Raw genomic sequence first — 13,939 nt, forward strand, 5'->3', positions numbered from 1 at the left:
AGTAACGTGTCGTGATCACACGGCGGCCCTGTACAGGGCAAGTACTGGTACTGTCTTCTTCTCCTCCATGTCCCATGCTCTTCTCCTCCGGCTCTTTATCAATTATTTCTCTGTCCATGTCGCCCTTCAGTACCTTGCTCTGTACTCGGACAATATAGGAATTACATATTACATCACCTCGCGTCTGCGCCAGCTCGATACCAAGGATCTTGCCGATGTCTGGGGATTTATTTGCCATCTTTTGGTGACCAGGCCGTCCAAGTCTCGCGCTCTGGAATGTTTCGTAGTCGATATTGCACACCGGTCGACTCATATTGCGATGATAGTACGTCTGCAGTATCTTTTACTTTATTGGATGTTATTCATTTTCGCAGACACTCTGGTTCATGCAAGCAAGTCTCCGGGATCTTTCTGGTACGCGACACAATTCCAAGTCATTCTTGATATGCCAGCGTATCCTTCATCAATGCCATGAAATTATATTTGGAGACCTTCCACCTCCGGTTCCAGCACCCTATTCATCCATCTGTTCTTCTTTCCAGTCTCGCTTTACTCGGAAGAAAATTAAGCATCGAGTCGAACCGGCCCTCGTGGGACTCGGGGTTGTACTCGCAGGTGCCCCAGCTATGCCCAAGCTGACAGAAATCGTGGGCCAAGTCGCCATAGAGCAGGGAAGAGTGGACGATGAAGGCACTGGGTACCGGAGCATCAACAGATATGGTGACGAGGTGGCTCCTGCTGCTAGTCCAATTTTAAGCAAAACTTCCTTGGACTCAAGCTATGATGATCACGACGACGCCGACGATCTCAGCGATGGATCTCAGCACACGCCATCCCCAGGATTTATATCTAACGAAGAAAAGACCGTTAGACACCGTAACATCGGTCCTGCACAGACAGCTCCCTCTTTACCTTTACATCTTAATGGAATACGGAAATCGCGCCTGTCGGAAGATCCTTTAGGCCAACTCGACACTGAACAAATTGTTTCGCCCTATCAGTCATCTCCTTCTGTCTCCGCGTCACGTCCTCCTCCACGTTCCGTGTCGATTAGTTATGCCGATAATCTATTACAGTCTTACGATGGGCCGTCTCAGACGCACCTCCTTCGAAGTCATTATTGTCGATCAGAGGTACTTCTTATTCAACGATATCAGTCTTCTCCTCTAACAGTCTTTTAGATCCAATTTCTACTAGTTCTTGAAAGCATTTCAAACCGGCTTCTCGATATTCCAAGACCGGCGCGAATAAGTGCTCTAAGGGCGGAGTTGACTGCTTTGAACCACCAACTTCCAGCTGAGGTATTTTTTTTTTCTCATTTTGTATAGCCTCCTCTTTTACACAAAGACACAGGTATGCATGCCTATGTGGTGCTCCTCGTCAGATTCTCCCCGTCCCGTGGGAGGATCGCAACCCCATCATCGTATCGTGCGAATTCCCCCCGGCGAAAGTGTTGTTCTCAACTCAGCCGAACGCGCTCCCTACGTACTCTTGATAGAAATCCTCAACGACGACCTTGATTTCGATCCAAATAAACGAGCCAACAAAGACGTCTTGAAGAAAATAGTTGTTAAGGAACACGAAAAGAAGGGCGCCTCCAAGGAGTTGATTCCATTTCCTCCACTCCCTTCACGCCACAGTCCCAAATCTGACTCTCTGAATGACACCGATGTCGTGGCCGCTGCAGTTCACACACCAGTCTTTTCTCCCATCTTTACTGCCTCCTCACCTCCAACACCCTCGTCACCTAACGAATCTGACGAAGAGATGGACCTCGTTGAACAACTCTACGGATCCGATCAATCTCTTCGTTCTCGACCTGTTGATCTTTCCGATTCCATTGTGCTACCCCCAACTCCGAAGAACAGGGAACTCGATATGGTTGCATGGTCACGGTCCTCGTCAATTCCGCCCTCCCCTTCACCAGAACGCGGTGCACCCATGGCCCGTGCTTTATCCAGTACCTCTGATTCTTCCGCGCATTTGTCACCCGTCCCTGATCACGTCGATAACGGTCCTGCCTTATCTCTTGATGAATATTCCGAGCGCATGCGGACGGCTGCGATCATGCTGGCCCAGCTCAACGCCAATCTTGTTCGGGAACCTGTCACGAACGGCGCATCATCAGAATCACAGTCTCAATGGGGTCCCATAAGCTGGCTTCCAGGTTCCAGTTGGTTGACAACGCCAGGAGATCATTCAGCGAAAAATTCCTCTGGGTTGGGTCCCCCAGATCATCCATCATCGCAGCATCTCCAACCAACACGAATGAGACTGCAACTTTCAGAAGCTTCTGCCATACGTGAGCGAATCATGCAAGAGATGTTAGCGTTGGAGGCAGAGCGGATGGAACGGATGAGAGAAAACAGAGAGATGGATAATCTCATGCGAATAGACAATCTCAGTGGAAGGAAAACTGCTGAAGACGAGGGTATCATTAGGAGGGAGATAAACAAAGCCGATCCTTCTGCGGTCGTTTTAGGTGAATCTTGGGCAGCCAAAAAGGTTTGGTTCGATCTCCACACCTTATTAATCGCTCATCTGTCTGATAGAGTCGCATAAGGCATGGATCGCCATATGGGCATCTCGGTAATACCTTGGTCGCTTGCCATAGCTACATCCGACTGACACTCCGTTAGCAAACTGGGATTGTGTCTCGGTTATTGTCAAGACAGGCGGTGATCTTCGGCAAGAACAACTAGCAACTCACCTCATTCGTGAGTTCCAAAGAATATGGGAGGAAGAAAAATGTCAATGCTGGGCAAGATAGTAAGTCGACCTCCCACTTCCTTATTAGTTTAGATCAGTATTTCATGTTTATCAGTTTCCATATTCTCATAACGGGAGGCTCTTCTGGACTGGTGGAAACGATAACGGACGCGCCTTCCATTCACTCGATCAAGAAAGCTGAATATGCTCGTCGGCTCGCTCAAGGTCGACTGGGTCACGTCACTTTATTTGACCATTTCAAAAGTGTGCGCTCGGTTTTACTCCTTATTGCCACCTTTCCTCATCTGAACGCCACTCAACCAAATAGACATATGGTGACCCTTCATCGGCGAAATTCATTCGTGCTCAAAGGAATTTCGCGAAGTCTCTAGCAGGTGAATACCAAATCTGGTGTTCTCCGGTTCCAACGTATATCCTAACTGAATCTAGGCTATTCCGTCATCACCTATCTTTTGCAGATAAAAGATCGACACAACGGGAATATCCTTTTAGACAGGGACGGTCACCTCATACATATAGACTTTGGATTTATACTGAGTAATACGCCTGGAAACATTGGCTTTGAGGCTGCTCCATTTAAATTTCCTTCAGAGTATATAGAGGTTTTGGGTGGTGCTACAGGCCCGTCTTTCTTGGAGTTCAGGCGGTTGTTCAGGGAAGGATTTGAGGCTGCGAGGAAGCACTGCGATAGAATCATCAGTGCGTTGCCATTGACTTTTCTCTGGCGTTTCATTGACTTCGGCTCTAGCCCTCGTTGAGCTAATGCAAAAGGGTACGTAGTCATTGGCAACGTTACGAGTGAGTCAGAACAACGCTGACCTAATACCCTGTAGATTCTGCGCTGCCATGTTTTGCCGCTTCCGGGGAGCAAACCGCCAATCAATTGCGGGAACGCTTTCAGCCTTCCTTGACACACTCACTGATTGGAGAGCATGTGGACCGTCTTATCGACAGTTCTTTGGGGTCACATTGGACGCGATTATATGACTCGGTAAGGTTCGTGCTGATTATTCGCGTCGCTCGTATTTATGAGAATCTGCCAGTTCCAATACTACTCCCAGTCTATCCTATGATGCAGCTGTCTCTTTTCTCTGGGCTTTTGGAGTCTCACCACATATTGCATATCCACCGTATCATTATCATCTTGCATTTCGTATGTTATACTTGCATTAGCATTGGTTGAAGTATATCCAGGATAGATGGAAAGGAAAACAAGCAAATAGCATGCCAGCAGAGGTACTGCCTAGCTATTGTAAGGATACATCTTCTGAACCCTAGCTAAATAGTCTATCATATCGGTTAAGGCAAGAGTATCCCTCGTAGTCTGTGTAAACACTAGTTAGCAGGTTGAGGCTTCAGTATGGATGGAAACTCACCAAAGTTTTGTGTACTATCGCACCAACACTTTCCCCGCTTGTGTGCCTCGCCTTGAGGACAATGCTGGAACGGTTCATGCCGATAGCCTGAACAACACGATGAGTGGTCAAAAAGAGTTTAATCAGCTTGGGAAAAACTTGCCAATATCATTGAAGAAATGCTAGAAAGAACTTCAGTCGGATGATAGAGGACAAGACATGGCATCACATACTATTTGATCCTTCCTTGCAAACAACGCTGCTCCTATGCTGTGTACAGGCGCATCACCCCATCGCTGTTCAGGCCCGGTCATGAGTCTGGGACAAATATTACAGAAGAATGGCAAACCTCATAGTAAAATCCGCCTTTGGAATCCAGGAAATCGAAAAATTTGGAATACGCTTCACCTCTCCAAAGGTCAAGATCACCGATCTCGAAATTGCTCCAGACTGTGAACTTGAGCAGTGAACAGATGCGTTGAAACCTATCGGCTTACAGTGGCATCGGTTGTACGTTAGGCCTCCGTCGTCGGAGAGGAAATCCATGGCATTATCTTCAGGCGTTATACCTGGGTTTGCTTCCAAGAATTCTAAGGCCGAGTCAGAAACCATTATGACGATGTATACATGATCAGACACACCGCGAACAGCTGCCCAAAGCGTCGGAATGGTTCTCTCGTATTCGTACAAAGATACGGTGAAACCTGAGGCACAATTAGGATTGAAAAAGGGAAGGTCGTACCAAGGCATACCGTAAACCTTGTGTTGGTCTTGCATGATTAGGAAAGGATCGTAGTCAAGGTCACAAAAGAATTTGACGTCCGGTCTTTTATCAATTATTAGAACACCGATGTGAAGCTTAGGATAAATTTTCCATACTCGACTCTAACCGAGAAGTCAGTGTGCTGAATTAAGTAGGATATGTGGATTCACCTCCAGTAGTACTTGTACGGCTTTAAAAGCTCGTGTCTGTAGAAAAACTAGCGAACGATTGAGAAGGAATTAGGCACATAAATTGATATTCTCACTCCGGAATTGAACCGACACATATTCCTATACCTGCATGCCAAGAAATTTCAGTGTACGTTCGAATCAAAGTAGGAATCCCACCAACGGCACGCTTCCTGCGCAATAGTTCAGCCATATCAAGAAGATATGTTTGAAATACGAACGCACCTCCATAGATGACGTTATTCTTCACCATATCTGCTCGAGCATCTGCCGCCTTGGCCTCGTCTATGGTGTCAGGCTGGTACCAGTGGTCATGAGGGATAAGTCCAAACTTGACGTCAACATCCGTGAGCTCTGAAACCCGGCTAAAGGTTGAGGAAAGGTGAGTCTCGAAAGACTAAAAGTGAATAGCGTGTCCGACCTCTTGAATTGATCTGAAAACGGTTGCTCATTCAAGAACACATAAGGATACCGGAACTTTTTATTGAAACGATCCTCCATCTGTTTCATACTAACAATAATGCCATTCAAATCGCTGTTGCGAGCTGTCAGAACGAAAAATTGAGCCTCTATCAAAGCAACACGGTAACCAAGGACGCACCGAGCATGACAATGGCTGCGGAAGCCTTTCGCCCCTGCGGTGAAGTTACATTGTTGTGCACATAGTAGTCATCGGGGACAGGTATTTGGTATGGTGGTTTTGAACCGCCCCATTGCGTCTTGATGCTGGAAAGTGATGTTGCTTGACCGTAGCCCGGATGAGCAAAACTCAGTATGTAGTGCAGACTAATCTGTAAGAGCCGTGAATGACAGACAATAATGAGAACCAGCAGAGTAGTGGCATACGATAATCCCCAGGACGAGTACAACATAACGCCAGGGCGTCATCATGGTGGGCAAAGGCAAAGAGTATTGGGCCTGCGCGGCAGAATTGCGGCAAAGATATATCTTTCATAGGGTTAGGGTTTGTACAGTGCACAGCACCTGACACACACGCGGCGCAGTCAATGACTTCGCGTCGAGATTTGCAGTACAAACAGTTTCCATGCCTGCTACTCCAATAATTCCATCTGTTTGTACTATCGTACAACCCGTAATTATATCGTGATATTATTAGATACAGTGGTAATGCCAGCATTTGGGTGTTATGAGAACAAATTTTCAAACTTCCTCACGCAAGAATTTGGCGAATAATCTTCGGGAAATTATCAGCCTGTATCCATGGAAAGGTATCCATGAGCATATACTTACCGAAACTGTCTGAAGGATCGCATGAACATCTTCCTGCTGACCATTGATCACCCTGTGGACAATGCTGGAATGATTCATGGCGGTAACCGATATCTCGGAAGAAGTGAATCTGATCTCTTCGAGCGAAGAGGGCAGCAGCAATGCTGTGGACTGGGGCATCTCCCCAGCGCTAAACATACGGAGGTGGATATTTTTAGTAGCAGTATCTATGGACAAGAATAGAACGTAACATACCTCGTAATAGAAACCTCCTTTTGATTCTAGGAAATCGAAAAAGGCCTGATAAGCCTCCGACCTCCAAAAGTCCATATCTGCAATTTCAAAATTGCTCCAGACTGTATTTATTTGTTAGCTCGGTCAGGGCGACATCATGATGAGAAACTGACAGTGACAGAGGTTGTATGAGTCTCCACCATTGTTGGATAGATAGTCCATGGCATTATGTGGATCAATGTATTCCGGGTGAGTTGCCATGAATTCTGTAACAAGTTCAGTTTCACTATCAGCTTCCCGGCGATTTTCACGCACCTTTTACCGTACTCCATAGTGTGGGTATCGTGGGTGCCCACTCCGTTAGCGAGATTGTGAAGCCTAGTTACACGATGAGAAGCTCTTCACAGTTGATAACGGATGTTGACTCACTATATACTTTATCATGTTCCCGCATGTAAACGAAAGGATCGTAATTTATATCACAAAAGAATCGGACATCTGGTCTAGAAGAACGGTTAGAACAGCGTGGAAGATGGATTATACGCTAGACTCACTCCACTCTAGACAGATAGCATGCGATGGTCAATAAGAATCATCATAGTCACTTGTTGCCATTTATAGCTCACCTCCAATAGTACCGGTATGGCTGTAAAAGCTCGTGATGAAAGAAGAACTATGTGGACGTTTGACATCAGAGATCATATTCGGGCAGTACGAGCATCGGATATATTCACCCCAGAGTTAAAACGACACATGTTGCGATAACTGCGATTGCTTGTAAGTCAGGGAAGAGAAAGAAGGGAAACCTCGCATACGGTACACTGCCTGCGGTGATATGAATATAGGTAAGAATCTAGAGTAACTGCGAGCTCACCGGCATAAATAATACGCTGCGCCATCATCTTCTGGCGGCCTAACCGCGCTCTATCTTCATCGATCCAGTCAGGCTGAACCCAGTGCTCTTTGGGAATTAGCCCAAATGAAATCGGGGCCTTGCTAATGACGCTGACGCGCCTAATGAATAGAGCGTCAGAAATGACGGCGTTGACGATAGTGAAACAACCCGCACTCTTTGAACGAATCCGTAAATGGCTCATCGTTGAGTAGCACCCAAGGATAATTATAATGCTTGTTGAAACGATCCTCGACGGATTGCATGCTCGAGACAACTCCATTGACGTCGCTGTTTCGCGCTAGCAGGACAAACGTGGCATTGGCCCGTTCCGTAGCATTGTGATATAGCATGTCTGGGAGCGCCACAGCATACGAACCGATTTCTTGAGTCGTTTCTTCGGACACATGCAGTTTTGAGCCCCAGTTACTGAGAGAAGAGATGCGCTTGTAATCCTCGAAAGCGATGGACAAGATGTAATGAATGCTAATCTGTTATGCTACTGAGCATGATCGACATGAGGAGAAACAGAAAGCACTTACAACCAGGACAAGCACGACGGTAATATACCGCCGCGGTGTCATCATTGGGAGATACATGGGGGGGAAAAGATTGGATTGTTCTCCGAGCCGTGGACGTATTAAAAGGAACGCGCAGTCAAAAATAAACAAAATGGAGCCGCGCGAGCCGAGATTATTACGATGCACTGCTTGAAAAGGAGTGCGAAACCTCCGCCACTGGCAACCGAGATTTCCTATGCAGTATCCGCAGCTCGGCGTCAGCTGATTCAGATTCCCCTTGTGCCTTGTGTAAGGATAGTATGATGTGAATGTTCAATGGCGTTCTGAAGATAATGAAAGATTCCGTTAGCGTAAACCCGGTGGGAACTACGGAACTGCGCACCCGTTGCGTCGCTGAAAGATGAATATGTGATGGATCGGACACGCAGTTCAAGTCGACAGTACTGAACGGCGGCCCTTACACCGCCTTGAAATGGACCTTGAAAAGAATTCCTGCTGGAAATACAGGTGTATGTAAGTACCCGCCCACTGGTCCTAAGATACTGCAGGGTAGTGGCATCCGATGGCATGTAGCAACCAGAAGTAACGCCGACAGGTTGAATCATCGCAGTTAGCTACTAGCAGCAGCAGATACTTATATACTACTTACTGGGTACATCAGAGTCTGGAACTGCAAAACCTCGGGTTAGGGTTTGACGCAACTCATTTGCTGTTGTTTGTCATCACTTTTTTTCTCAGCTTGGGCAGCGACGAAGCCATTGCTTGCGCGTCGGTCAACAATGGCGTCCGTATCGCTACCCACAAAAAATGGTCTCACTGACTCCTCTACCTCACCGTCGTCTTCGTCGACCGGCGCCCTCTCTTCCAAATCTCCATTTTCTTACTACAATCGCTTCGCAAAGTGGCGGGCTGATCTCGGATTGCCATTCCCAGGCAACGTTGAAAATCTCCAGAAGGAAGTCAAGGGTGCGCCATCTCTATCGCTTTGTGTATCTCTACGTGACTGAGCGTGCCATTCCCAGCGACCCATCTCACAAATTTGTTTTTCGATGGCGCTCGCGCCGACCTCACCAAGAGCATGTCCATGAACCCGCTATTTCAAGTTACCCACTCCTTTGCATTGGGTTCACAAACGTCTGCTCCTTCCTACAATTTCGGTGCTATGTTTGCCAATGAAAAAGTGGGTAATTTGCGTCTGGACTGTTGACACGACGTCCTGAGACTTTACCCACAGGTATTCATGCAAGGTGGAGTGGACCACGACGGAAACGTGAATGCCCGGTTAAACCAGGGTTGGTCACCCGGAAATGTCTCCAAATTCCAGGCCCAGGTGCGTTAGTCGTGGCATTCGATGCGAGACGTCTTCCTGACGCGGTATACAGATGTCGTCCCAGCCCGGGCACAACTTACTGCAAGTAGAGCACGATTATCAGGGACAGGACTACAGTCTGAATGGGAAAGCCCTGAATCCCTGGCCCACAGATCTGACGGGTATCTACATTGGCAGCTACCTGCAATCAGTGACGAAAAACCTCGCTCTCGGTGTTGAGTGTCTGTATCAGCGACCAGCTCCTGAAATATCAGAGCTCGCCACGAGCTACATTGCCAAGCTCACTGGTACGGACAAAAACTGGATAGCGACCGCAAACTTCCAACCGGCTGGTATATTGCAGGCGACGTACTGGCAAAAGTTGAGTGAAAAGGTCGATGTTGCTGCCGACTTGCAGGTGATTGCTGCACCAGCCCGTCGGGACGCGATTGCAACCTTGGGCGTCAAGTACGATCTTCGGTTGGCGACGTTCCGGGCTCAAGTAGACTCGGGTGGAAAAGTATCAGCATTGCTTGAACAGCGATTTACGCCCACGTTCACCTTTATGTTATCAGGAGAGATTGATCACTGGAAGGTTGGTATTTATCTTTGATCGCAGTTGATGGTCTAGCTCACTGTATCGCGATAGAATGCTGCGAAAGTCGGTTTCGGTGTTATCATGGAGAGCACATCACTTTCACAAGAAGAACTGGAGGCACAGATGGCCGTCACCCCACCATGATTTAATGTATTTACGACTAGAAATTATTGGCGCAGTTATTATCTTCGTCGTTTATACACGCTCTACTCATGACTGCGGTGATTTGAATTTCCTGTTTGATCCTGACAGTCATGGTAAACTTGCTGGAACTGCGAGACATTTCGTCCGCGAACGAGGCTCGCAACAACCAAGCCGATATTTACGGACATTAATCTTGTAGTAAATGCAGGTATGTGTGCTGTCGACGCTCTGATCTAATTTGTTGACTCGTCGCAGGCGATGTCATAGCCTTGCAGGGCAAAAGTGGTTCTGGAAAGACGACATTGCTGAAATGCATAGCCCACCTTAATGTATACGATGGGCTTGTTCTATACCGTGGATCGTACGCCCATGTATCTCGCCTGGCTGCCTTCCCCCTAATAGCCTGACTTTCGCAGAACGCCAATGACTTATGGCGAGCAAGTACTTTCCCCCAAGTAATCTGCCGCTCACCGTCCCTCAGGCATACCTAATTACCGCAAAAAAGTGGCCTATGTCCCCCAGCGGTCCCCCATTCTCCCTGGTACTCCGCGGGACTTTGTGACCAAAGTACTGTCGTTGGCCGCCCGGTCCGGGGAACCCATATCCTCCTTCCAGAATATCACTGACTTGGGCGCCGCTTGGAGCCTTGATCACAACTTGTGGGATCGTGAATGGACGAATCTATCAGGGGGAGAGTCCCAGAGGATCGCACTCGCAGTTGCACTGGGCTTGAATACTGCCGAAGTACTTCTGTTAGACGGTCAGTATCTCTATCTATCTAGTTCTCGCTTTTCTCCCACTTCTTTCTGATGCAAGTACGAACAGAACCTACGTCTGCTTTGGACCCGGAACTGGTGCTGTTAGTGGAGCAGTCATTGCTGAAAGACCTGCGTTCGGAGAACACGGCACTCAAAGCTATTGTGTGGATCACACATTCAGATGAGCAGGCAAGCCGAGTAGGGACCCGATTCATTCAAGTTTCCGGGGGTAATTGTCATGAACAGTCCTTACCGCCAGTATAGGCCGAAAGAGATGCCATCGATTTCTTTAATGTCGGCTGCCGTCCGCGTCTCGCTAGGGCTTGGCTTTTCGGTGCATTAGATTTTGAGCAGCTTGCATGAATGATGAATATATAAATACTCCTGAGCGCCGCGCATCGTACTAGTGCCATACACGAATCGTCTTCTATCCAGCTAAAGGGCACCACTTGAATGATCCGTCTCTGTTGTGTGACGTTAAACCGGCGCAGAGTGGTGCAGTCAGGATCTGTACCTGTAACAGCTACTCTCACCGACCGGCGCATCATTTTGCAGGAGCTATGTTTGTAAAAAAGTGGCGCCCGTTATTTCTCTGAGGGACACTTCGATCAAAGCTGTCAAGTATATTGTACATACAAAGATACTAATATTACAAGTGATTGGCTACGTGCAGAGGGGGGGGTAAGTATGCGTGAGGAGGGTGAATGCGAATAGAAATACAATATGCAAATTATGGATGAAACTAGTATACCTTTTAATCGACAACGACCAGCCCGTCGAAACTCTTCTTCATCACCGACTTCTTCATAACATTCAAGGGATTAAACTCATCCGCCTTCTTCGCCTTCTCGCTGTCCTCTGTGAGCTTCTCCCATCCCTCAAGTTCTTCCTCTTCACCTTCTCCCATGAATACCTTCATCAACGCGGGCGAGAATCCATTCATCAAGGCAACCCCCTTCCGCTCCGCTGTGACTTCTGTGGTACCATATCGAGCAAGGTCCCAGAAGACGAGTTGAGGCACCTCATATCCCGCGGCCATGTACGCTGCCTCAATCTTGTCGTAGTTGGTCTCCCAAGCTGCGGGATCGCTCGACTGGCCGTCCGCCTGGTCAAACTGCATATCCGAGAACACAAAGAGCCGTTTGATCATATCCTCCTGCTTGACTTTGTGCTTGACCGCTAGAGGAAGGAGAAGCTTCATAAATACCGCATTGAAGTTCGTGTTCATCTCCCAGTTCGTCTGGACCATATCGTTGACGGTATCGTAGAGTGACTTGGTAGGATCTATACGAACGAATTCAGGACGGCTGGAAAAAGTAATGAAGCCATCAGTTGAAAGGCGGTTTGGAGAGTTTAGAGAGAACTAGAGATAGGGCGAGGGCAGGCAGAATGGGAGCTTCGGCATCGCCGCCTCCGATATATCCCATGGAACCAGAAACGTCGCACACAGCGATAGCATTGTCGATGGATCCAGACTCGCGCAGTTTGGAGATGAGAGTATTCCACTGAGCCTCTGCTACACGCACTCTGTTCTCGGCAATGGTCTTTTTGAACTCTGCGAGCTTTGGATACTTTCTCTGATTCCTGCTGCCAGCGGTTAGATGACTGAATGATTTGGTGCAGGATTTCATTGGGCATAAGGGTTGCGCCACTTATAGTCTTCTTTCTGCTCTCAACCTCAATCATGTAATCCTGGAAGCCCTCGGGATCGTGCTTGAAGAACAGTTCGTTGTTGTTCTTCATACACAAAGAGGGAACACGGGTGTATTTGATCTCTTTCCACCGATTCGCCGACATATATGTCTCGGGTATCTCAGAGGCCATACGAAGGGGAGCAAGAATCCAACGCTGGAGGAATGAACGAAGGATAGTGGCCTTTTGGAAGGGGTCGATAATAGGGGATTCGAGGGAGGAGGGGAACGTAATGGGGAGGCTCGCGCGTGAATCATGCAAGAGATAACTGACAGCCGTAGTAATGTTTGTGAACCTATCATGAGAACCACCAGCACTTGGTGCCCATTTTCCGACGAGAGAAAGCTGACGAAGAAGGGAGAGACGATCGGCCAATGCGGGGATGGACTCAGACTGAGTCAACAGGGAAATATCCGTACAGAGGCGAGTGGCGAACAAGCGGGCAACGGCGATGTATAGAGCACGGAATTTAGGATCCTTGAGCTTGGACGTGAGGACCTCATACCGCTCCAACCCGGCAGAGGCACGAGCCTCTCGAGCCCGACGCTGACTCTCCCTGTTGTGCTCTTCCGGGTCCTGGCGAGCTTTCGACTTGACGCGTTTGTTAGGAGGTGGGCGACGGACAGAACGATTTCCCCTGGCTCGTTGCTTCGCAGGTGCGGCCCGACCTACCACGATGGAGGAAGGTGGATTCGCCGGACCCAAGTTCACCAACGGTAGCAAGAGCGAGGATGTTGAGCAGGTCCTTCCAGTACCCATGAGCACGACCGGTATCGTTTTTGATTTTAGCATTAAAGCAGACGGGCTCGCAGAGGAGATGGAGATTGGAAATGGCAGTACGAGGATGATTGTCATACAGCCAGCCAAAGGCACTGAAAGAAAGGATGAGCTACTGACGAAAGAATATTTCGATGAAAGACTTGCCGGTAGAACGCCTCCTTTTCACCCTTGCCGTCAGGAACACTCCTCAGCTGCCAGATGAGATGAAGGGTGAGGGGCGCATCCTCCGCCCAAGACTTGCTCAACACCTCTGCGAGATTGTCTCTTTGATATCCGTCCAGGGCCCTGAAAGCTTCGAGAAGTGGGCGAAAGGGTAGACTGCAGGGTAGGTGCCATGTTCTCCGTGAGGGTTTGGTTTGCCGTCTCTTGAAGGGCCTGCATCATGGGATTAGTAGGCGTCGCGACAGGCTCACTGGAGGCCTCAGTGGCGAGGGCGCTTTTTGGGAGAAGAATGTCGAGAAAGGCGGGGTCATAGAGCTCTGGGATATCAGGCAAGACGACTTGCTGAGTGGTAGCAGCGACAGACGAAGTAGAGGCCATTTTGAATAATCCTGGGATAATGGGAGTCCGAGTACAAAGGACGGGTCTCAAGAAACATGGATGACCCTTTATACCACCCCGGATGTGGCACCGAGCCAAAGATGTCAACATAATTGACTGGTGGCTGGTGGGGAAGACCAACAATTCCTCAGAGGTGACTCAGGTCTACTGACTCGCATTTCGTCGGAGCCGCAAAACATCAGAA

General features: G+C 48.3%; 6 protein-coding genes across 6 annotated transcripts; 3 read left to right on the forward strand and 3 right to left on the reverse strand.

The window, feature by feature from the left end:
• Positions 1 to 67: 67 nt before the first annotated feature.
• Positions 68 to 3,803, forward strand: EV420DRAFT_1269017 (kinase-like protein; the record flags this gene model as incomplete). Its single annotated transcript, XM_060467472.1, has 12 exons — positions 68 to 325; positions 375 to 1,133; positions 1,182 to 1,301; positions 1,354 to 2,505; positions 2,553 to 2,589; positions 2,640 to 2,769; positions 2,825 to 2,975; positions 3,038 to 3,104; positions 3,160 to 3,429; positions 3,479 to 3,502; positions 3,564 to 3,721; positions 3,774 to 3,803. 12 exons carry the CDS (start codon positions 68 to 70, stop codon positions 3,801 to 3,803), a joined length of 3,156 nt encoding a protein of 1,051 aa, XP_060331942.1.
• Positions 3,734 to 6,022, reverse strand: EV420DRAFT_287450 (glycosyltransferase family 15 protein). The gene is made up of 16 exons (XM_060481547.1): positions 5,883 to 6,022; positions 5,638 to 5,827; positions 5,458 to 5,581; positions 5,262 to 5,401; positions 5,200 to 5,209; positions 5,114 to 5,144; positions 5,019 to 5,065; positions 4,965 to 4,970; positions 4,838 to 4,911; positions 4,727 to 4,789; positions 4,583 to 4,675; positions 4,435 to 4,535; positions 4,319 to 4,381; positions 4,249 to 4,267; positions 4,107 to 4,193; positions 3,734 to 4,054 (listed from the first exon to the last, which is right to left on the reverse strand). Exons 1-16 carry the CDS (start codon positions 5,925 to 5,927, stop codon positions 4,005 to 4,007), a joined length of 1,143 nt encoding a protein of 380 aa, XP_060331943.1. The 5' UTR covers positions 5,928 to 6,022; the 3' UTR covers positions 3,734 to 4,004.
• EV420DRAFT_287273 (glycosyltransferase family 15 protein) lies at positions 6,021 to 8,108 on the reverse strand. Its single transcript, XM_060481546.1, has 13 exons — positions 7,935 to 8,108; positions 7,570 to 7,883; positions 7,375 to 7,514; positions 7,316 to 7,325; positions 7,235 to 7,265; positions 7,127 to 7,173; positions 7,055 to 7,060; positions 6,930 to 7,003; positions 6,816 to 6,878; positions 6,674 to 6,766; positions 6,522 to 6,622; positions 6,288 to 6,456; positions 6,021 to 6,231 (listed from the first exon to the last, which is right to left on the reverse strand). Exons 1-13 carry the CDS (start codon positions 7,989 to 7,991, stop codon positions 6,182 to 6,184), a joined length of 1,155 nt encoding a protein of 384 aa, XP_060331944.1. The 5' UTR covers positions 7,992 to 8,108; the 3' UTR covers positions 6,021 to 6,181.
• Positions 8,109 to 8,692: 584 nt separating this feature from the next.
• On the forward strand, positions 8,693 to 9,964 carry EV420DRAFT_1620264 (eukaryotic porin-domain-containing protein; the record flags this gene model as incomplete). Its single annotated transcript, XM_060475556.1, has 5 exons — positions 8,693 to 8,879; positions 8,936 to 9,093; positions 9,148 to 9,243; positions 9,296 to 9,817; positions 9,872 to 9,964. 5 exons carry the CDS (start codon positions 8,693 to 8,695, stop codon positions 9,962 to 9,964), a joined length of 1,056 nt encoding a protein of 351 aa, XP_060331945.1.
• A 254-nt stretch (positions 9,965 to 10,218) lies between these two features.
• EV420DRAFT_1268539 (P-loop containing nucleoside triphosphate hydrolase protein) lies at positions 10,219 to 10,986 on the forward strand (the record flags this gene model as incomplete). The annotated part of the gene is made up of 3 exons (XM_060467451.1): positions 10,219 to 10,318; positions 10,446 to 10,724; positions 10,790 to 10,986. Coding segments are annotated over 3 exons (576 nt in total), but the record flags the coding sequence as incomplete, so codon positions are not given.
• Positions 10,987 to 11,222: 236 nt separating this feature from the next.
• Positions 11,223 to 13,734, reverse strand: EV420DRAFT_1675583 (uncharacterized protein; the record flags this gene model as incomplete). Its single annotated transcript, XM_060479145.1, has 6 exons — positions 11,223 to 12,029; positions 12,169 to 12,306; positions 12,329 to 13,051; positions 13,083 to 13,286; positions 13,339 to 13,479; positions 13,514 to 13,734. The coding sequence occupies 6 exons, from the start codon at positions 13,732 to 13,734 to the stop codon at positions 11,477 to 11,479; spliced, it is 1,980 nt and encodes a 659-aa protein (XP_060331947.1). The 3' UTR covers positions 11,223 to 11,476.
• Positions 13,735 to 13,939: the final 205 nt, after the last annotated feature.

The sequence above is a fragment of the Desarmillaria tabescens genome, assembly GCF_030435595.1.
Source record: "Desarmillaria tabescens strain CCBAS 213 chromosome Unknown EV420scaffold_14, whole genome shotgun sequence".
Lineage (NCBI taxonomy): Eukaryota > Fungi > Basidiomycota > Agaricomycetes > Agaricales > Physalacriaceae > Desarmillaria > Desarmillaria tabescens.